General features: G+C 34.9%; 1 protein-coding gene across 1 annotated transcript in view; it reads right to left on the reverse strand.

Annotated features, from left to right (window-relative positions):
• Positions 1–200: 200 nt before the first annotated feature.
• The window catches only part of LOC145691101 (uncharacterized), a 74,546-nt gene continuing 50,191 nt past the window's right edge, over positions 201–24,555 (reverse strand). Inside the window, exon 3 of the mRNA XM_081766789.1 lies at positions 201–2,218. Within this exon, the coding sequence (XP_081622915.1) occupies positions 763–2,218 (1,456 nt within the window). The 3' untranslated portion in view covers positions 201–762. The remainder of the gene's footprint in view (positions 2,219–24,555) is intronic.

Below are 24,555 nucleotides of genomic sequence, written 5' to 3' on the forward strand. Positions count from 1 at the left end.
AAAATCATTTAAGAAGTAGAGGTCTATTTTATTGTGTTAACCAGAACAGAAATGTATAGAAATTAGCCACTTATATATGTTCGAAGTATAATTTAATGATTTCGAGAAAAAAAAACAATTTGGATTTTAGCCAAAATATCAAATATTTTAAGAAGAAATTAGACAAGTTTTAAAAAAGGTAAAATATTTTATAACTCATTTGATAAAATGTTTTATTTGTAAATGGGTAGATAATGATTTTATTAACATCAAGTGAACTTTTAAATTTATTTTTACTTAGTTTTTGTAGAATTAAAAAGCGAAGCTTTTTAGATGTTACATTCTTAGAAAGAGTATGGATATTTTGTTTTGTTTAAAATTACGTCTTTTTCATTTAATTTTCGTATTTGTGTTTTTTTTTGTATTTTAGTGTATCTGCATAATATGTATACAAATATACTTTGTGTAAGCCTCCCGTAACTGGAGCTTGTACTGTGGGGTAAATAAATAAACATGTGTCGCGAAATTTTTGCGTCCAGTAAATCTCTTCCCGCATTCTAGGCACGAGTGGGTTTTTCACCTTTATTTATTAATATGTGTGTTGACAAATTTCCACTTTAAGTAAATCCTTTTCCGAATTCTCGACACCTGTGGGCTTTTTCGCCGTAAGTACTAACGTGTTTTCTTAATTTTTTACGTTGAGAAAATCTCTTTCCACATTCTTGGCACGTGTTAACTTTTTCGTTCCTATGTATTAACATGTGTGCTGCCAAATCTCCACGTTTAGTAAATCACTTTCCGCATTCTAGGCACGTGTGGTTTTTCGCCCGTATGTAATAACATGTGTTTGCCCAAGTTTCCACGTTGAGAAAATCCCTTTCCACATTCTTGGCAAGTGTGGGATTTTTCACCCGTATGTGTTAACATGTGTGTCGCCAAATTTCCACGTTGCGAAAATCCCTTTCCACATTCTTGGCATGTAAGGGGCTTTTCACCCGTATGTGTTAACATGTGTGACGCCAAATTTCCTCGCTGAAAAAATCCCTTTCCGCACTCTTGGCACGTGTGAGGTTTTGCATTTGAATGTATTAACACGTGTGTTCGCAAGTTACTAGGGTCAGAAAATCCTTTTCCACATTCTTGGCACGTGTGTGGTTTTTCACTTGTATGTATTAACACGTGTCTTGCCAAATTTCCACGTTGAGAAAATCCCTTTCCACATTCTTGACACGTGTAAGGTTTTTCATTTGTATGTATTAACATGTGTGTTGCCAAATTTCCATGTCTATTAAATCCCTTTCCACACTCTTGGCACGTGTGAGGTTTTTCATTTGTATGATTTAACATGTGTGTTGCCAAATGTCCATGTGTAGTAAATCCCTTTCCGCACTCTTGGCACGTGTAAGGTTTCTCATGTGTATGTATTAACATGTGTGCTGCCAAATTTCTATGTCTAGTAAATCTTTTTCCGCATTCTTGGCACGTGTGAGGTTTTTCATTTGTATGTATTAACATGTGTGTTGCCAAATGTTCATGTCTAGTAAATCCCTTTCCGCACTCTTGGCATGTATGGGGTTTTTTGCCCGTATGTATTAACATGTGTGTTCGCAAGTTACTAGGGTCAGAAAATCCCTTTCCACATTCTTGGCACGTGTGAGGTTTTTCACTTGTATGTATTAACACGTGTCTTGCCAAATTTCCACGCTGAGAAAATCCCTTTCCACATTCTTGGCACGTGTGAGGTTTTTCATTTGTATGTATTAACATGTGTGTTGCCAAATTTCCTTGACTAGTAAATCCCTTTCCGCATTCTTGGCATCTGTGGGCATTTTCACCCCTATGTATCAACATGTGTGCTTTCAAACTTCCAGATTGAGTAAATCCCTTTACACACTTTTGGCTTCTTTGTGATTTTTCACCCTTACGTATTAACATGTGTCTTGCCAACTTTCCACGATGAGTAAATCTGCTTCCACAATCTTCACGCGTGTGAGTTCTCTTACCAGTATGTATTACGATGTGTGCAGAAGAATTTGAACTATTAATACATTCCTTTTTGCACTCTTGGCACGTACAAGAATTTTCTGCAGTATGTATTAACACTTGTGTTGGCAAATGTGATCGAGAGATTCCCTTGTAAACCTCCTTGTTAGTACGAGGTTCCTTACCAAAATGAGAAATATTTTCCATTGGTGTAATGAACGTATGTGCTCTTCTAGAAGGAATATGTTTACGGAATCTGCAAAAAGTTGAATAAACACGAAATGGAAATATATAATATGAAACTTCACAAAAATGCAAGCGTTGTTATAAAATACAGCACTAATAGGAAGATATTTATTTTGTATTATACTTCTTTTGCATTTAAAATATGAGGGGTTCCCAAGTAGTGATGGGTAATATTCCGGAAATTTATGTACAATCACAAAGAAAATTGAATTCTATTAGTATAATATGATTTCATAGGATAACTTGTTCCTTATCACCGCTAATTATTACTGTTGTGTCCAGATTATTTTCAAACATTATATTCTGAACGACAATATGTTATTATATTTAGAGAATACCCATAAATGTATATTTACTTACAATATGTTCTATGCAAGTAAACATGTGGAAAAAATGGTATAGTACTTACACATACTTTTACACCGCTAAACAATTCAAATTTAGATGTAAGTGGATTTTCTAAACTTGATTCTAATATTGTTATTATAAATATATTAAATTTTTATATGTTATAAACAAATTAGGTTGGGTTACTGTCAGAAGACACATGTTTCATCATGTCTCAGAAGACACACTTGCGCATACATTACTAATAAAACTCCAATTGACTAAAGCAATATAGATATTTTAAGATTATATATTTGTGCATAATCTTAAAATATATACACAAATATATGATCTTAAAATATATATATATATACTGCTTTGGTCAGTTGTCGTCTTATTAGTAATCTTGAATTTTCCAAAGCTAGAATGAATAATTTATAAGTTGCGCATACATTCTTATGTTCACAATATTTGCAAGATATTGACCTAGTGTTATAATGTAGCACCTAACATTGAAACACACGACCTTTCTTCCTACCTATTTCTTGAAATTTTATGCGTTATTTCACATGTAAGAGAAGTCGAGTCAGAGAGAGGAGACACCGACGTCTATTACTAACGATGTTTCGGGGTGTATTAATTGTACTTCATCTCTGCTTCTACATAATTTATACATTACTTTACAAACTGGTTCCTTTTCATCATTTCTAAATTAGTACTTTGCTACTCTTTAGTGCAAATAGAAATGGTACTTAAAATATCATATTAGTTATTTAAAGTACTGTCAAAAGTTTTTTTTTTAATCTCCAAATTATTTAAAACCTAGAATAATAATAAATGAAAATAAAGTAATTAGACACATGGTTCTTCTAATTTGGAGGATAAAGTAATGAAAATAAATTCCTTCCCGGGAATTTATATGCCAAGGAAAAAACAGGGAATATTCACATTTTATATTTTCCTTCCCAGCGGGAATATTCCCACTGCCCATTCCTATTCCCAAGCACTCGTACATATTTCGTGATGAACTGAAATCTCATACTATGGAACTATTACATGATATGTCGTAGAAATATGGAATTTACAACAATCGAGTGTTTTCCGTAGCACTTATATTCTCCACAGAGGAGAATCCATTGTGTTTACATTTTAAAATTGGAAATCAGATTAACTCAAGTACGCACCAAGGTGCATATGTTACAGTATGGAATGAACATGATTTTATAGGTGAAAATGGACGTAGGAAGTCAATTAATATATTTATAAATAACATTGTTAATTTAAGTGACAGAAACTTTAGTCAATGCGGGAAATTGTTGCAATTACAACTACCAGAGACAGTTACTATAATCACAAGGGAACAAAGGAAGGTTATAACAAATTTAAAATTTTGCAGTGTAACATAAACTGCTGGTATTTTTGTATCCTCGGATTGTTTTCATATATTTGATTTTACTATTCTCTGACTGTTCTGATATACTAAAATTTTAATCCACATAACGATCCTCAGAGCCATTGAAATATATCTACGTTGTTAAATGTGATACAATTGTAGGTGCTTTTTCGAAATAAAACATTTTGAGAAACATCGAGTTATCAATTCCTCGTAACTTTTCACCTATTTATAAGAAATGTAATTATGAATATAAAATTCGGCGCTAGGATAATGAGCAAATGTAGTGCCCCGTTCGTCTCCTTTGTGTTATTACTGTTACAAGCATTTCGAATTTCATAGGTTTTTAAGCTGTAACGTCTTCATCTTGCACACCGGAAAACAACTCTGCTATTCTACAATACGGTTAGCACATAGAATTTAAATTTGTAATATACTCATTACGACACTGAACGAAAAGAAAATTCTATACTTGGTTTTCAACACTACTATCGCCGGGTATGTCAAACAACGTCTCTCGGGTATTATTTGCATTGCGAAAAAGTTCAGTGTTTATTGTTTATTACTTTAAAGTTTAAAGAACGTGTCAAGATAAATGACCCACTATATATTTAAAAAATGAAAGAAACGTGTTATAATTCACATTATAAAGGGAAGGCGGTTGAATTTTTTGAAATGAATTTTCTAATATCTTGGTTGTCTACCTTCACCTCAGTTTTTATCATCTTCCTTTCATTGAAATGGGTATGATAAGAAGAACAGAATTAGAAATGTTCGTCAAAAAATATCATCTTACGAGTCACTCTTCTTAGAGAGAGATAACTTATTACGCATGCTTATCATTCAAAATTAACTGCGTCGTGTACTAGTGTTTTGGGAAACACTGTATTCCCAAGAAAAGGAAAAAGATCTGTGTATTACTTCACAGTACGTAAATTTCAAATCCAGCTCCTTTCATTAGGCCAGGAAACGAGCAAATCGTTTGAAATTAAATTTTGTACTGAAGTTACTATTGCATCGGACTGCAATGAGGATCCTATGAGTAGTCGAACTTATGAAAATTGTAGGCCAAAGCTAGGATATATGACAAGTGGATTATGTCAGGATGGTGAAATTTGGTACATAAAATCTTTACTAAAAACCAGTGGACAAATGATCTACGCTCTAAGGGTTGAAAGCGGACTATTTGTATAGTTTTCAGTTATATATCAAATTATCGTTTTGTAGTACAATATAAAGTTAGATCTTATATACAGACGTCTATCACGTCATCTAATATAGTTTAGTGGCCACAGTTTTGCCAGCACGGAAGGAATTCTAGGAAAACTAGGTTTTCAAAAGGATGTTGCGTCCTAAACCCATACATCTCCTATAAATGTACCGCAGATACAAGAAGAGAGCAACTTAGATGAATTAGCAGAGAAAATAGAAGATAGAAAAAATTAGCTATTAGAAACTCAACAAAAGGAAAAAAAGACAACCAAACGATTATTGAGTAAAACAGAAACCTTCCGGACCAGTGAAATAGAAGACGTGAAAAGAAAAACGCGTAAAGCTAGGAAACTTTATCAACATATAACAGAAAGTAATTTAAGATGAAACAGATTAAATAAATATAGAGTTTAAAAAAATACTAAAATAAAATGATAGAATCAAAGAAAAACAGCTGGAAAACACATTGAAAATAATTTAAACCTAGATCCCTTGGGTAAACTGTACAATTATAAGTAAAACACCTACCACACTCTCAACTCTAAAAAGAACAAATGGTACATATACAAATAATTGGGAAGAAACAATACACTATCTAATAAGTGAAAAAGGAAAATCTCAGTCCGACTCCGACCCATGTTAAAAAATGCGTTTGCTACAAAGAAGCTTTCATTCTTCTCAAGAAATATAGTCTCTGTATCCGCGCCTACGATCCATTTTTCACTCAAAACGAGTTGATAACAAAAAGTCGACCCAAGTGCTAATCATGTTCAAAAATTCATTTCAAACGTTTCAAATGTTTCATAACTCTGGACATTTTATGAATATAAAATGGGAACTTAAGATATTTTAGAAATATAACCTCTGACACTTTTATAAGTGGAATTTTCGAAAACGCTTTGTATATATAAAACCTAGTTTCAGGTGCGCACTCAGAAATTATTGTTGGGAGGGGTACAAGTTTTGGAGTGGGCCTAATACTATAAGATACCAAGTCTATTTTGAATTAACTGATGTTATTCTATACCTCCTCCCCCCAAAAACAAGTAATTCTTATGTGCAGACCTATATCCTGAGGAAAACTAATAGAATTGGACTGTTCTTATAAGAAAAGGAAATGTACGACTAAATTTTTGGGCTATATCAATCTTTTCTTCTAAGCAACCATAGTTTTACTACAAAACTGTTTACATCTCTGTTGAGTTACGATTTTTTTTTGGGAGGGGGTGTCCGGACCCGGTGGACCACCCCCGTATGTTCGCACCTGCCTAGTTTATTCTTCCTGACTAATTAATTTTATCATATTTTAACTCCCACTACCTTAGAGTACAAATTTTAAAGAAACTCGTATGATAAAATCTTAGGTTGAGTCCAGTTAATCATATTCGAAAGATCATTTCAAATATTTCAATCGTTTTCGATAATGATCAGACGGACGATGTTTTCCTTTTTTTCTCGGTTTCGGTTTTTGTTTCCGTTGGTTTTCGGGGACGACAAACAGTTTCCAGGAATGGATTCAGCATTAAAGGAATATATTCAATCTCGTGCGACAATCTTCTGCATAAACCGGAAGTGGTTGAAACAGGGTGCGAAATCCGGGGGGAGGGAATTTTTCCCACCAAAATTTTAATCATGCATTTCCCCCACCAAAATCTGTCGGCGGGTATACCTTAAAATGAAAATATAATTGTAATGAAGATGTTCAGACAAATAAGACGAACTTCCTTCACCACACCATTTTCAAACGATTTCGGATCCTGGGTTGAAATGAACTATTTTATGGTTTCATCAGTAATGCTCACATATTCAATAATTCTATTGCTGAAGGATACAGTGTTCGATTGCGTATTTATAAACATGTTATGCTGATTGCAGCAGTAATAAAAAAGAAATCTACCTATAAAATATATCATAAGTAAGAGTATACTGTGAAGTCGAAGGTAAAAAAAAAAACACATCAACATTTTTATTTCGAGAATAGCCTACGGAATGAAATCTGTGTTTTACGTTCCACGATTATGCCGGTTAGGCTAAACGAGACGATGATGATGAAAGAATGAATGAAATGGGGCGGAATTAATAAAGTGGGAAAAAACCCACGCATACGATGTTTGTCCACCACATAGTTCACTTGGCGGGGGCTAGGATCAAAGCCGGCTCCCTACGCACCAAAGGTGAACGCTCTACCACTGAGCCACCGCGCCCCCCAAAAGAAGTCAGTTCAATAATAATAATAATAATAATAATAATAATAATAATAATAATAATAATAATAACAATAATTAAAGATGAAGCTCTCCAAGAATTGATTTTGCAAATCTATGGCTTGAAATCATTGGTCGAAGTTAAGTTAAACTTTAACCTTATACTTGCAGTTGACATTTGCATAGAGGCCGGTCCGTATGATGCGCTTCGCCCCCTCTCCTAAGTTGTCTTTCGCATGTGACCCTCGACATCTGCCACCTTATTCTGGTCATTAACAGTTATTCTGGTCATTTTAGACACTCTCGGTAGTTTCAATGTTAAAACTATTGCGTACAGTGGAAAATTCGAAACGAATTTCTTGTATTATTGAACTAACTCTGTTGTAAAACTCAAATTAATCTTTCTCTGTAAATTTACTTAAAAAATGAATTTGCAACAATTCAAATCTTTCTTTACAGGATACAAAGTGAAAATGCAGTAAAATTTGTACAAAAACGAAGATATTTATAAAAATAAGCTTTTCTATATGATTGTTTTGTATTGTTAAAATTTTGTTCATCGACGGGGAGCGCTAAACGCTTTTGGGCCTAGGGGCGGCAAAGCAAAAAATCCGGCCCTGGTCGAACATAAAATTAAATCAATCATAGGTGTTTGTCCGACTAATATTACATAAATGGTATAAGTTATATCTGTTTTGGATAAAATATAGATGAAATATAGCTTTAGGAACACACGTGAGCTAGTTGCATCCTCCTAAGTTGTCCCGCTCTCTGAACAACGATTAATGATTATATGAAAATGAATTAAGTGGTCGAGGACTGGCACATTTACCCTAGTAATACAAAACATTTATTTATGGCTGTTCTGCGTAGTTATATTTATGCAAAAACAATTACTTGCTAACTATATGAATTTCATTTCCAAGTAAATAGTCGATGGATATGAAATTCTATATACTTAACAAGATGCAATAATGTCTCTCAAATACTCGTTCAGAAAATATGTAAATTCTATTTTCTATTTGGATCAAGCAGGAGTGCCCACAGGCTGCTTTTATGGCGTTGGTTGCACCTGTTAGACTGTGTGTCGGGGGAGAGCATATTTTCTTTCAAAATGACAGAATCACACTTTTAATTATACTATAATTTTCCTTTTAAGAACGGCAAATGTGAAGGTGAATGAATGTATTCTTTGGGGCTTGAAAGGATAAAATTTCGACGGAAGGTGGAAGAAAATAGTGTATAGAATAATCCTGTTTAGAAAGAATGGACACGGGCTACCAAGTGATGCAGCCTGCAATGTATTCCACATGCAAACCAGTGTGGAAACTCATTGGGGAGGGGGAATCTCGCTAAGAATTTAAGCACTCTGTTTTGGGGGCGAACAGTATATTCGGGGGAAAATTGCGCCCAAGTAGTTGGAGAGATGGGCTCCCCTCGGCCGAGGGAGGGCTGCAATTCTTATGTCGTTAACTTCTAGCCCAAGATTCAAGATTCCACTCCCGTCTAGAAAATTCGTAAATAAAACACTGACTTAGCCTACAAAATTCCTATTAAACAATGGCAAGCGAAATCACAAGAGCAACTTATAGTTAAAGGGACAAAGGAAAATATTCAAACCAGTTTTGGCGATAATGTATCGTTAAAAATGTAGGTAAATACAAAACAATTTAATTTAATCGATTATTTTATGATACTAAATTATGACTATTCTTGACGGATTTCGAGGCCAAATACTCCAGTGTGCCGACAAAACATCAAGACATTCCATAATTATCTTCTATTTCCTTCTAAGAAATACCTAATGACAAAGACACTAAAACATCTATCCCAGGTTGGCCAATGAAAAAAAAAAGGCCGGGGACCAAAGATAGTCCCTGCTTACCTATGGTCGATTAACAGCAGGTGTTATCTTCAGATAGGGAAAAAGAAGCTTTTGTGTACAGAACAAAAATCTACAGTGTTTTCGAATTACAATATAGTTCTCTCTGCTATTGGAAGAACCAGGTGTCTACTTTGATCCAACCTCACTCAACCTCACGCTCACAAACTCATTTCGACCTCACGCTCAAAAACCCATTTCGACCTCACGCTCACCTCACAAGTCTGACCTCATGCTCACATCAACAGCCTGACCTCACGCTCACATCACCAGTCTGACCTCACGCTCACATAACCAGTCTGATCTCACGCTCACTTCGTGAGGTTGAAGTCGAGCGAGCGTGAGTTCCGAACTCGTGAGCGCCGACCTCATGAGTTTGGACATCTTTGGTCGTTTCCGCTTATTTTTGCCTTCATTCTTGACTTAGAATTACGGTATGGTGTACCTCTTCATAGCTACTTTGCTACCGCTAATGCTTTCCATGTGTATGTTCCAGGTTCAATCATCAGTGGTATGTCATACCTGGGATAAAACCTTAATACTAACCCATATTTCACTTTCAGCAACAGACTTTGTCTCATACAGCCTTAGTACAGTATATACAATTAAAATATAATAAATTAACTTCAGTACCATATAGTAGTTAATTTCCTTCCTTTGACTCAGATTTGTTCAATAGCTCCTAACGGATAACGCAGAACGAGTATATTTAATCGTACCGAAATTGAAATTTTTCAATTTATCATTTATTATCCAATATATTCTGCTTTGACTGTCATTTTAGAAATAGAATATAACGTTCATTATCTTAACAAATAGGGTAAATTATTACCATAATATATTTTGTTTCAAATTGATGAAATGCTTTATTACCGTTTCACATCACTTTATAACACGAACTTCCTGAACCTTGTAGTGGGAGCTACGGCACTCATCTTTGCTATATGTAGTCTCGGGTTGGATCACCAAACAAGTTAATTCAAAGTCCGATGTTTCGCATAGTTCACGTCTCACTTTAAATACATTCTGCTTTTTATACAAGTTCGTTAGTTCGCAATGTATTATGTAAGCATATAAACATAGATTAAGCTTATTCCTGAGCTCTCAGTGGTGTATGTGATCTTTATTCGAGAAAACTAATTACGTTGGAATTTTATATTGACTGAAACTTACTTGCGAAACATGGACACACATATTATATAAGTATATACGTAATAATATGTGTATCTTTTTTCGAGCTATCTATATCTATTTTCTCTCACTCGCCAGGACAAGTGATTCTTAACTTTCTGTCGGATTTCTTTTGTATTAATTTTCGAAATTCTGCTGGAACATGGATTGAATAATCAAAAAATCTTTTTTCTCGTTGTACGACTTTCGTTAAATTTTGGATCGATTTTTACCCTACCTTACCCATTAAACGTTATATACAGGATGTCTCAAAAGTCCCGTGACACAGGATAATTCTGTTATTATCAGAGTTACAACAAAATGTAAGAGGAGTATACAGTTTCCAAATATGATATTTTTAAACTAAAGTGAAGTATTTTTTTTTTTTAAATCGGGCAAGCCGTTTGTGCTGTACACTCTTTATGCGACCAATGCTAAATGAAAATGCAACGTTGATATTTACCTGAATCTACAACATAAGCAAATGAAATCACTGTCTCTTACGCTAACGTGTCGATGGCCAGCCTTCACTTCAAACATGCCCTCATTCAGATTATGTTGTAGGCCCACGTTGCATTTTCATTTAACATTGGGCGTATAAAGAGTGTACAGCCCAAACACTTCGCCCTTTTTAAAAAAATAATTTCACTTTAGATTGAAAACACTGGAAACGGGTTTCCCTCTTACATTTTGTTGTAACTCTAATAATAACAGTTACCCTATATCAGGGGACTTTTGAGACACCCTGCATATATATAAACTTCAGAGGTAGACTATGCTGAATCACTTTTTGGTCCAAATTAAGTTAAGAGTACTTTTTTAATAGAATATGTACTTTCTACAGGTTAATAATGTAAGTCTAAAAGCATCCTACTTAGTGATGATGATGAGCGCATGCAAGGACGAGAGCAAGACCAAGACCCGGGTGACCTTGGTCTTGGTCTTACACATCCAGTCTTAGTCTTAGTCTTGCATCGGAACCCTTGGTCTTGGTCTTGCTTGCAAGTGTTGCTTTTAAGAAATCAAATGATTTTCATAGGTAAATTTTGCTTTGGATATAAGGGATAATAACATCTATAACGCGCCAGTAGTAATGGAATTACAATATATGTTTCTAATGTAATATAGTTTAACTTCGTGTGAGTATGGTGATAGTGTACAACATAGGCGACGACCTTTGTTTCTTTTTTTAAATGGGTGCCCACGCTTCACTACTTACAACACAAATCACAACATTTGCTGATTTCTTCATATTTTTAACAGATCTAATACTCCGCTGGTTCCCAAACTGGGGAGGCTGCCCGTGAGACTCATGAAAGAAAATCATGACGGCAGAGGTAACTGAAATACCATGAATTACAAAATTATTTTTACACTCTAAAGGTGTCAGTTTTTTCTTTTCAGTCACGATTAGTTAATCTTTGTAATGTACAAACTTCCAATTAAATATTCATATTTTGTTTTACTAATCCAATATGTAGTCTAAGGGGCAGAAATATAGACATTACCCAAAAGCGAAGAAAAAATTGGAGGCTTTCGAAACGTTTGTATGGAGCAAGGAGAGGATTAGCGTGGTTGAATGGAAAACGAATGAGAAACTGTTAAAAATAGTAGCGGTAAGATAGGAAAGAAGAAGTTAGATGTAATTAAGAGAATGGGGAACTGGTTGGGACATTAGCTAAGGAAGAACTGTATTATGAGGGACGTGCTAGAGGGTATGGTGGAAGGAAAGAGAGAGAGAGAGAGGCGAAGGAGACCAGTTGAAGAAAGGTATTAAAATAGAAAATTGCTACGTCAAGACGAAGAAACTAGCTGAGGATTACCATACATCGAAACTTCTTAGTTGCAGCAAGTGACCTGCCAATAATTGCAGAACAGCTATGATGATGATGATATGTTTAGTAGGCCAAAAAGAGACGAAATAAAATAATAATGGTTATAATGAAACCTCTTCATATTTTACAATAATTGATATCTTAATACCTGTCTGTCTATTGTGCAAACTGAATTTATTTGTACATAGATTTTCGACGTGGATTAGAACTACAAAATAACGGCATCAAACTCGAATTTATATGAAATAACTGTACAAAATCATTCTCACTTTTGAACATGGATAATTTATTGTTGTATAAAGTTATATCGCCCAATCCTCGATGTGCCGTATATCTAAGGAGGGTAAAAGTTACACTGATCACCATTTGAGTTAGATACACCTGCCTAATACCGTGTAGCACCATCTTCACACGGTGGCTGCCCAGCACAGCATGGACTTCACGAGGCGCCTGAAATGTTGTTGTGGCATCTCGATCCATATTTGCTGCAACGTCTGCCACAGAGCACGCTGGTTGGTCGGAAGAGTGTCCACAGTCCGAAGGCATTGTTCCGTAGCGTCGCAGCGAACACAGATGTGTTCGACAGGATTGAAGTCCGTGATGGCCATGAAAGAGTTGCCAGATCAGAGAAGTGCTCATAAAACTACTCTGCTGCGATCCTAGAGCAGTGGGCCGGCGCGTTGTCCTGCTGAAAGACGAGATCACCGTCCGTATGTTGCAGCCGAGCAAATGACAGGACATGGTTATCCAGAAGGTCGCAGTAGCGTTCACCTGTGGGGAACCATGTCATACGTGTTAGGGGACAAATTTCAGTCCATGTAAACCACCATCACCGGCCTGAACAGTTCCCTGCAGGCACGATGGATTCATTGCCTCATGTGATTGGCAACGCACCACGCATTCGTACCAGACCATCGCATTTTCCAATGTGAAACGTTACTTATCTGTCCAGGCAACCATTTCTCAATTTCCACAGTCCAGTGGCGGTGTTACTTTGTCCATGCTAGACTATGCTTTCTGTGTTGTGTGGTTAGAGGGGTACTCGCGTGCGCCGATGGATTCTTTACCCTATGGCGAGTAGGTGGTTGTGGATTGTGTGGCTCCTCACATGGCGTTGTTGTCCTGCATTGAACCTCTCGGCAATGTGACGCACTGTAGAAGGTCTATCGGCTGTTACGATGCGGGCCAGTCGGTGCCTACCCATGTCGTCGGCACTCTTCTGGCCGCGGCAATTTGCCGATGTGGCTGCGGTTTTAAATCAAACCAGGTACTCACGACAAGCCCTTGATCCAGTTGCCTTTGAAAGGTGAAAAATGAAATCTTTGAGTTTTACGTCCCGCGGTTATGCCGGTTAGGCTAAAGGAGACGATGATGATGAGTAATGAATGAAATGGTGGAATGAAGAAAGTAGGAGGAAACGGGAGAACCCCGAGAAAACCCACGCACACGGTGTCTGTCCACCACAAAGTTCACTTGGCGGGGGCTGGGATCGAACCCGGGACCCCAAGCACCAGAGGTGAACGCTCTACCACTGAGCCACCGCGGCCCCCCTTTGAAAGGTGTAACGCTCCCGCGCTTGAAAGTGAGAGACCATCTAATTCGTCCAACAAACTCACACCAAAAAAGAGTTCGGAATAATGAACTATTAGTGAGGACGAATCGGTCGATCACAATATAGTGCTTTGAGTACCGCAACCGTGCCCCTGAAATTTAACGCCAACCTCAATTGGCAAATTTTAAGTCAAAAAAGTAAAGATATAACTATGTTTTTAAGATTTGTATAAGCAAAATATCAATTCAAAGCCAACCGAATTCAATTCAACAATTTATTTTCTTTAGCAATTTCACGCAAAAATTTGATGAGAATTATTACAATACATATCACTTCTTAATCACCCTACATATAATTTCACTCCAATTCATTAATTAACAACAGTTTCGATACTTCATAACTAGTGATGGGCACTGGAAATATTCCCGGTGGGAAGGAATTTAAAAATGGGAATATTCCCGGGTTTTTTTCCCTGGCCTATAAATTCCCGGGAAAGAATTTATTATCATTTCTCTACTTTATCTTCCAAATTATAAGAACCATATGACTAATTACTTTATTTTAATATATTATGATTTACTTCTGGGTTTTAAAGAATTTGGAGGTTAAAAAATTTAATATTATTTGACGGTACTTTATATAAGGAATAATATATGTTTTTAAGTTCCATTTTCATTTGAACTAAAAAGTAAGCTATTTGTTTAGTATTGAGGAGCCAAAACTAGCGAAAAGTAGGATGATTTACGGAAGAAATGAGTTGATAGTGATGTTAAAGTAGTCAAGAAAATATCGAACACAATTCTTTTAGGGCAGTAGGGGATTTATACAAAACGGACATGTAAGTGAAAATGATTTATCTGAGAAAAGAAAGTGAATTGTTGGTAACGAAGATAAAATCAAAGCGCCATGCGGGGCTCTAACCCGCCTTCATTCGCTAACGCTCGCTCTGCAGTGCTGTCTGAATTTAATTTTGGTAACGTAATTTAATGTGTGAAACCATAAAACAACCGCATCGGAATAGAATATCGCAAAAAAGTAGGTACAAAAGCTGGCCCCTAATGCTAAAGAACAGCCAAAATTAGCAAAGTACTAATTTACAAATGATGAACCATTTTGTAAAGTAATTTAGAATTACAGAAATAGAGATGAAGTACTATTAATAAACCCTGAACCACCATTAGTAATAGACGTCGGTCTGTCTCCTCTCTCTGACTCGAATTTCTGAAGAGGTACTCGGACTTCTTTTTCATGTGAATTAACGTCTGTATGCGCAAATGTTGATAAATTGGTGAGACATGTATCTTCTAGCATTTACCCAATCTAATTGGTTTATAACATTTATAAATTTAATATGTTTATAATATTAGTAATAGAGTCAAGTTGAGCAAATCCACTTACATATAAATTTAAATTGTTTAGTAGTTTAAAAGTATTAGGTCTTACTATATAATTTTTCACACATATTTAGTTGATGGAACTTATTGTAAATAAATATACATTTTTGCGTACTCTCTAAATATAATAACTAACTAACTAACTAACTAACTCTATGGCCTATGGAACCCGGAGGTTCAGTGCCGCGTTCACAAAAGCTCTCCACTGACTTCTATCCTTAGCTAATTGCATCCAGTTTCTACTTTGTATTCCTATCTCTGCGAGATCCATCTTAATATTGTCCTCCCATCTGCGCCTAGGTCTTCCTAATGGTCGTTTTCCTATGGGTCTACCAGTCAAGACTTTGAAAGCGTTTCTACCTTCTTCCATTCTAGCTACATGACCTGCCCACCTAAGCCTCCTAGACTTGACGACCCTAACAATGTTGGGTAAACCGTATAATCTATGTAGTTCCTCGTTATGAAGCTTCCGCCATTCCCCATTCTCGTTCCTCTTGGGTCCGAATATTCTTCTCAGGATCCTGTTCTCAAATACTTTCAGTCTATGTTCTTCCCTCAGAGTAAGCGACCATGTTTCACAACCATACAGAACAACAGGCATGATTATCGTTTTATATATTTTAAGCTTCAAATTCCTCGACAGGATTCGCGACGACAAGAGATTTTGAACCGAATAGTAACACGAATGCTCTGCTTTTAGTCGACATTTAATTTCTTCGTGAATATGATTTTCGTCTGTTAATATTGATCCTAAATATTTGAAAGTATCCACTTTATCAAAAGCATTATTTAATATTTTAACGCCTCCACAATTTGCCGTATTACGGTCCCGACGCACTTCCATGTATTTAGTTTTCTCTGCATTTACTTCTAAACCCATGTCCCTGCAAGCGTTTAATAAGATCTCTAAATATAATAAAGTGTTAATAAAGTAACATAGTACCGTTCAGATTATATAGATTTTAAAGAATCCTCTGTGGGCAACAGTAATAATATGCTGTGATATAAAAATTAATTCAACTTTGAAATCATAATATAGTAATAGAATGCAATTTTCTTTCTGATTAAACATAAATTCTCATTTTGGGAATCTTCCCGGGAATATTCCCGAAAAATATCTTCCCGGGAATTTACCCATCACTATTCATAACTACTAGTCTCGCTAGAAACTATCAAAATTTGTAGAATAAAATATAATTTAATTGCAACGACTAACTATTACAAAATCTCTACAACCGGGAAATATTCAATTTGATATATATATCTATAATCTGTAAGGCAATAGTCAACTGACAAAACCAGATTCTCTTTTTTTTATTTATTTATGCAAGCCAAATTAAGGAGTAGATTGTGACGCTAATTTTCAAATCAAAAACCCAACCCAATCCAATTAATAATCCGCTAAAGATCACAACTACATGCTATAGTGATTTAATTGGGTTCAAAAAAGATATAACCTCAGAAAATTGATCAATGCAGAATTCCAATAATTTCTAAATCTAACTAACTTCCAACAAATAGTTTCACTAAACAGCAACAAGTCTGTAAAGCTATTAAACCTGGTCGAAGCTTACACAAAAATATGCTAAATTCCAAACCAACACATTTATTTGAGCCAAGAACAACAAAATTTCCTATTTAAATACTAATCGGAATCAAAATAACAAAACAAATCAAAAATATAAATTCAGAGCAAACCAACTGGGGCTATAAGTTTAACCCTGCAATACGCGCGCGGGCTACTATTGTAGCCCAGCGTTTTTGTTTTCCTTGCCGCAAGGTAATTTGAGATGCCAACACAAAGGGTGTTTGTGTACCTTTCTATCAACTATCATTCTGCATGTTTAGTGTGTGATCGAACGTAAAATCGAAACGAGCTCATTGTTATTCTGCTTGAAAGTTTCATGGGCTACATCTGTAGCCCGCGCGACTATTGCTGTCACGAAAGATCCAAAACGTCAAAGTTTTTTCATTATAGTTTGTGTGTTGATCAGATGGTAAATGGGTTTGCAAAATGCTAATTCTGATGAGGAATGTTTTCTAGATTGCGATAGTGAAGGTGAAGACGGAAGAACTGCATTTTTCGGACACAGTAATAGTAAAAATTCAGAAGATGTTACTGAGAATTCCGGGTGGCAGGAATCACTGATACCTGTTGATGATAGTGACAATAAATACAGTTCCGAAGTAAATTATTATGTAGCAAAAGACAATTTCAGATGAAAAAAAAAATATTACTCGTAATATTTGTACTCGTGCTGATAATATTATGCTTCGTTTTCCTGGACGTAAAGGTGAGGCCAGGTCTGCGTTGTCGTAACTTAAATGTCTAGAATTGCATTTAGATGCAAACATTTTCATACTTATAGTTGATTATAGCAATATTTAAATTGACAGAGTTAGAAAGAGATTTGTACGTGACCGTGATGCAAAACTTACAGACGAGACCGAAATACGTGCCCTTTTTGGCATTTTGATACTTTTCATGGGTGGTCAATGCTTGAAGGAAGGTGCGCATTGACCACTCAATCACTTGTGCGCAGGACATGCTTCGAAGATCTTGGAAACAGAAAAAGAAAAGTATATGAGAGGAAATAGCATATGTATCATTATGCAAAATCGTAATCAAACTTTTGATAGCAGAAAATCATAAAAAAGTATTTCGATGAAAAGGTATATGTTTTGTCGATAACACGTTTATCTGTAACCTTTGTTTGTAAACTTGTGGTAAAATAATGCGAATTTTTAAAAACAATTCCGACATATATGTTTACGATGAAGAAAAGTTCGAAATGCACCAGATTGGTGCATTTATTGCTTAACACAAAGAACTTTTACAGTCCTATTCGTGTATTACTTTTGAAAAATGAATGGCGTTGATCTTCTTTGTATATACATAACTTTCAAAATAAATATATTTCTCAAATTGTGTATAAGAGCCTTAGAACAGTTTATAAATACATTTCTCTACAAGAAAGATAAAAATATTAACAAACTTGCCAATATAATGAAATAAAAACAAATGGGCTACGGTGGTAACCCGCGCGACTAATCATGTCACAAAAATCCGCGCGCCTATTGCAGGGTTAAACAAACAAATTTATGACTAATTCAGAAGGTTAATTTAACAACACTTAAGATTATCAAATTAGAACACGAAATAACCCTCAACAACCAATAATGACGGCAATGAACTCAGTAAAATTCAACCTTAAGTAATTTAAATGAATGTGCTAGCTTCAATCACCCAAACAAAATGAGCCAAAAGCACCGAACCTGTTTAATAGTCCGGGACAGTAACTTAAACGAAAGACCTCCAACTAATCTTGTAAAGATACTCAATACTGTATTAATTCAAATGGGTCGTTAATCTAAAACGAAGAAAATCCTTTAGCAGACCTGAATTTTCAAATAGGACGCTAAACCAAATAGAACGAAATCATTAACAAAATAAATTAACACCTCAAAGGTACTCAAAAATTGAAGCAACGAAAATGGGACGCTGAATTAACACGACTAACCTTCAAAACAAATTAAACAAAATTATACAAAACAAGCTACGAAAATGGGACGCTAAATTAACGCGATCAACCTAGAAATCAAATTAAACAAAATTATTCAAAACTGAAGCTACGAAAATGGGACGCTAAATTATTACAAATGGACCCTTTGACAAACCTGAAATAGTACTAAAGTAGTAGAAAAATGATCGATCTGGCTCAACATAGAACATACTAGAACAACTCACAAGCCCCTGGGAAAATGACCACCGTGCACCGTGAGCCCACGGTCTTTTACGACCTAAAATTTACGGGTGAATTTAATCCCTTTTATGAGCACTTTTAAGGGGGTGTATTCGTTCTCTTTTATGACCACTTTTAAGGGGTGAACTCGTTCCCTTTTACAAGCCCCCCTGGGAATTGACCACCATACAACGTGAGCCCATGGTCTTTTACGACCTCCATTTTAGGGGTGAACTCGTTCTCTTTTACGACCTCCATTTTAAGGGGTGACCTCGTTCTCTTTTACGACCTCCATTTTAGAGGGTGTACTCGTTCCCTTTTATGAGCACTTTTTCAACCCTTATTTTAACATAGCAGAAATTACGAACACATAGAAGAGCAGATAACACATAACACTACGTAACACACAGCAGAACAGATAACACATAAGACTACGTAACATTTCAAGGGTGAACTCGTTCCCTTTTCCAACCCCTATTTTAACATACCAGATAGCACAGCTAATAAAAGAGCATGGCTTATTTTTCAAACACCTATTTTAACATAGCAGAAATTACATAGAACAGCTAATAAAAGAACATGGCTTATTTTCCAACCCCTATTTTAACATAGCAGAAATTACACTGAGACTATGAACACACAGCAGAACAGATAATACATAGCACAGCTAATAAAAGAGCATGGCTTATTTTCCAACCCTTATTTTAACATAGCAGAAATTACACTGAGACTATGAACACACAGCAGAGCATAAGACTACGTAACACACAAAAACCTCCATTTTAGGGGTGGACTCGTTCTCTTTTATGAGCATATTTTTCAACCCTTACAGAGGTGTATTCGTTTTCAACCCCTTAGCATAAGACTATGCAACATAGCAGTTACGAACACATAGTAGAGCAGATAATAAACACAACAACCTCCATTTTAGGGGTGGACTCGTTCTCTTTTATGAGCATATTTTCCAACCCCTATTTCAACATGACAGAGACTACGAAACATGGCGGACATAGCACAGTGGGTGTATTCATTTTCTCCACCCCTAATTGAACATAGCAGAAATTACACTGAGAGTACGTAGCACACAAAAACCTCCATTTTAGGGGTGGACTCGTTCTCTTTTATAATTACTTTTCCAACCCCTATTTTACCATAGCAGAAATTACATAAATTTTTTTTCAACCCCTATTTTAAAACAATGAATACCTATGTAACATAGCGATTGGATACGCTCTTTGAACCGATTTGGATGAAACTAGGCATATGGGGGTTTTCGACCATGCTGAGTACGAATATCATACCTATTTTTTACCTGGTTCTTATAGTTTATGTGGGATACGCCCTTTGTATGACACTTAAAACCTAATCACTCGAAAACGGAGCCAAATATCGAAGTGGTGTTTCCACATTTACTAATTGTTCATCAACTACTACAAGTTCCAAAATACTAATCATCGAGGTCAAACGTCAAACTCGAAAACGGAGCCAAATATTGAGGTGGTGTTTCCACATTTAGTAATAGTTCATCAATCACTGCAAGTTCCAAAATAATGACCATCGAGAGCTTGTAAACGGAGCAACGGATTGAGGTGTTGTTTCCAAATCTAGTAATAGGTCATCAACTAGTAAATGTTAAAAAGTACTGATCATCGAGGTCAAAGGTCAACATACATTACATAAAAGGTTACATAATTTTTTTTCAACCCCTATTTTAAAACAATGAATACCTATGTAACATAGCGATTGGATACGCTCTTTGAACCGATTTGGATGAAACTAGGCATATGGGGGTTTTCGACCATGCTGAGTACGAATATCATACCTATTTTTACCTGGGTCTTATAGTTTATGTGGGATACGCCCTTTGTATGACACTTAAAACCTAATCACTCGAAAACGGAGCCAAATATTGAGGTCGTGTTTCCACATTTAATAATTGGCGATCAACTACTACAAGTTCCAAAAATAATGATCATCGAGGTCAAAGGTCAACATACTTAAAACCTAATAACTTGGAAATGGATCCACATATTGAGGTGGTGTTTCCACATTTAGCAATTGGTCATCAACTACTACAAGTTCCAAAAATAATGATCATCGAGGTCAAAGGTCAACATACTTAAAACCTAATAACTCGAAAACTGAGCAAAATATTGAGGTGCTGTTTCCAAATCTAGTAACTGGTCACCAACTACTACAAGTTCCAAAATAATGATCGTCGGGGTCAAAGGTCAACATACTTAAAACCCAATAACTCGAAAACGGAGCCAAATATTGAGATGCTGTTTTCACATTTAGTAATAGTTTATCAACTACTAGAAATATCAAAAATAGTGGCCATCGAGGTCAAAGGTCAACATACTTAAAACCTAATAACTCGAAAACGGAGCCAAATATCAAAGTAATGTTTCCACATTTAGTAATTGGTCATCAACTACTACAAGTTCCAAAATACTAATCATCGAGGTCAAACGTCAAACTCGAAAACGGAGCCAAATATTGAGGTGGTGTTTCCACATTTAGTAATAGTTCATCAATCACTGCAAGTTCCAAAATAATGACCATCGAGAGCTTGTAAACGGAGCAACGGATTGAGGTGTTGTTTCCAAATCTAGTAATAGGTCATCAACTAGTAAATGTTAAAAAGTACTGATCAGCGAGGTCAAAGGTCAACATACTTAAAACCTAATAACTCGAAAACGAAGCAACGTATTGAGGTGCTGTTTCCAAATCTAGTAATACGTCATCAACTATTACATGTTCCAAAAGTACTCACTATCGAGGTCAATGGTCAAATATTTAAGCCTTAATAACTTTAAACAAAACCTGTGTGACCTATTCAGTTTTGTACCAAGCAGAGAGAAGTGAAGAATGAATAAATATGACTGGCTTACTTCGAGAAAGAAAGCAAAGATATTTCATTTTTAACTAGCTGAGAATTTTAAATCATCTTGTATTATTTAAACAAACGAAAGGATAAATTTTATACCAACGAGAAATGCCATTTTATACCATTTTGTATTACTCCAATAAACGAAGGAATACCAGAAAAAAATAAGTGAAGAATGAATAAAATTTAGGTGGATTATTTTCTTTTGTACCAACTGGAAAAGAGAAGAAGAGCTACTTTAACTAGCTCATTATGTACTGTTTAAACAAACGAAAATTGACCATTATGTAACTTTTGAAATACTGAAATGTTCTATTTTTGTATCAATCAGAAAAACCCGAAGAAAGATCATTTTAACAAGTTCATAATTTCGATGTTCTACTTTTTATACCAACGAGAAAAAATGAACAAGCTGAATATTTAAATATACGAAAGAATAAATTTAAGTGACCTATTCAATTTTGAACCAATGAGAAATGACTCAGCAAAAGGCGAAGAAGGACTATTTTAAACAATGGAGTATTTAGTTTTGTACCACCAAGAAAAAAAAGAAATTGCACCATTTTGGAGTATTCAAAAAAACAAAGGACTTATAATTTGTGTCAACTTTAAAATCAATTAAACGAAGTAATGCATTTGAAAAACCGAAGTTGAGTATTTTATACCATTTTGTATTATTTCAACAACCAAAGGAATAAGCAAAAAAAGGATTATTTTATATCATTTTAAACTAGTCTAATAAACGAAGGCATAAATATGAGTGAGCTATTTAATTTTACCTAAGAAGAAGGGCGAAGAAGGACTATTTTATAATTTTACTACTCAAATAAACAATGGAGTATTTAGTTTTGTACCACCGAGAAAAACAAAGAAATTGCACCATTTTGGAGTATTCAAATTAACAAAGGACTTATAATTTATGTCAACACAAAATCATTTAAACGAAGTAATGCATTTGAGTGAGCTATTTAATTTGAAAAACCGTAGCAGGATCATCTTATACCATTTTGTATTATTTCAACAAACAAAGGAATAAGCAAAAAAAGGATTATTTCATATTATTTTAAACTATTTAAATAAACGAAGGCATAAAACATGAGTGAGACCAGAGAAAAACCGAAGAAGGTCCATTTTAACTAACTGAGAATTTCTGTAACTTTTTGTACTATTTAAACAAACGATGGGATAAATTTGAGTGACCTGTTTTTTGTACTAACCTGAAAAATCGAAGAATGTACCTTTATACTAGCTCAATGAACGAAAGAACAAATTTGAGTGTTCTACTTTTTATACCAAACAAAGAACCATTTTGTACTAATCAAATAAACGAAAGAAAAAAGTGAAAAAAAAGACCAATTTAACTAGCTCAGAATTTATATACGTTTTGTTTAGGTGTCCTACTTTTTGTACCAGAGTGAAATGTCTTTTTAACCAGCTCAAAAGTATTCAAATAAACAAAAAACCGAAGAAGGATCATTTTAACTAGTTCAGAATTTCTGTACTTTTGTGCCATTCAAACAAATGAAAAAACCAAGCAGGAAAAGAAAAGAATTTGTACTGACCAGAAAAGGCGAAGAAGGATCATTTTATACCTTTATGTGCTATTTAAATAAACGAAGGAATAAATTTGAGTGATCTATTCAATTTTATACCAATCAGAAGAAAAGCAAAGAAGGGCCATTTTGAAGAAGGTACCTTTATACTAGCTCAATAAACGAAAGAACAAATTTGAGTGTTCTACTTTTTATACCAAACAAAGAAGAACCATTTTGTATTAATCAAATAAACGAAAGAAAAAAGTGAAAAAAAGACCAATTTAACTAGCTCAGAATTTATATACGTTTTGTTTAGGTGTCCTATTTTTTGTACCAGCGTGAAATGTCCTTTTAACCAGCTCAAAAGTATTCAAATAAACAAAAAACCGAAGAAGGATCATTTTAACTAGTTCAGAATTTCTGTACTTTTGTGCCATTCAAACAAATGAAAAAACCAAGCAGGAAAAGAAAAGAATTTGTACTGACCAGAAAAGGCGAAGAAGGATCATTTTATACCTTTATGTGCTATTTAAATAAACGAAGGAATAAATTTGAGTGATCTATTCAATTTTATACCAATCAGAAGAAAAGCAAAGAAGGGCTATTTTAACTAGTTGAGTATTTTTGTGCTACACAAATCAACAAATGAATAAATTTGAGTGACCTATTCAATTTGGTATCAACAAGAAATACCATTTTAAATAACTCAGCATTTTATATCTTTTTGTGCTATTTAAATAAACGAAGAAAGCCAAGGAGATCCAATTTAGCTAACTCAGAATTTTATACCATTTTGTACTAATCAAATAAACGAAGGTATAAATTTTTGTGACCTATTCAGTTTTGAAAACAAGCAGGAAAAGGAAAGAATTAACATTTTGTACTAATCAAATAACCATATTAACTAACTCAAAGAAACAAAAGAATAAATTTTGAGTGGCTTAAGCAAAGAAGGTCAATTTGTACCTTTTGTGCTATTAAAACTGAGTGACCTATTCAATTTTGTTTGCAATTAAAAAAACGGAGAAGGTCTATTTTATGTACATTTTGTACTTCTCAAATAAACAAAGAAATACCATATTCTGCTACTCAAACAAACGACGGAATAACCTCAGAATTTCTATACCTTTTTGTGTTATTCAAATAAACGAAGGAATAAATTTGTGTGACTTATACCAACCATGAAGGTCCATTATAACAAGCTCGGTAT

The sequence above is a fragment of the Thermobia domestica genome, chromosome 7 (genome assembly GCF_964235325.1).
Source record: "Thermobia domestica chromosome 7, izTheDome1.hap1.1, whole genome shotgun sequence".
NCBI classification, from domain to species: Eukaryota; Metazoa; Arthropoda; class Insecta; order Zygentoma; family Lepismatidae; genus Thermobia; species Thermobia domestica.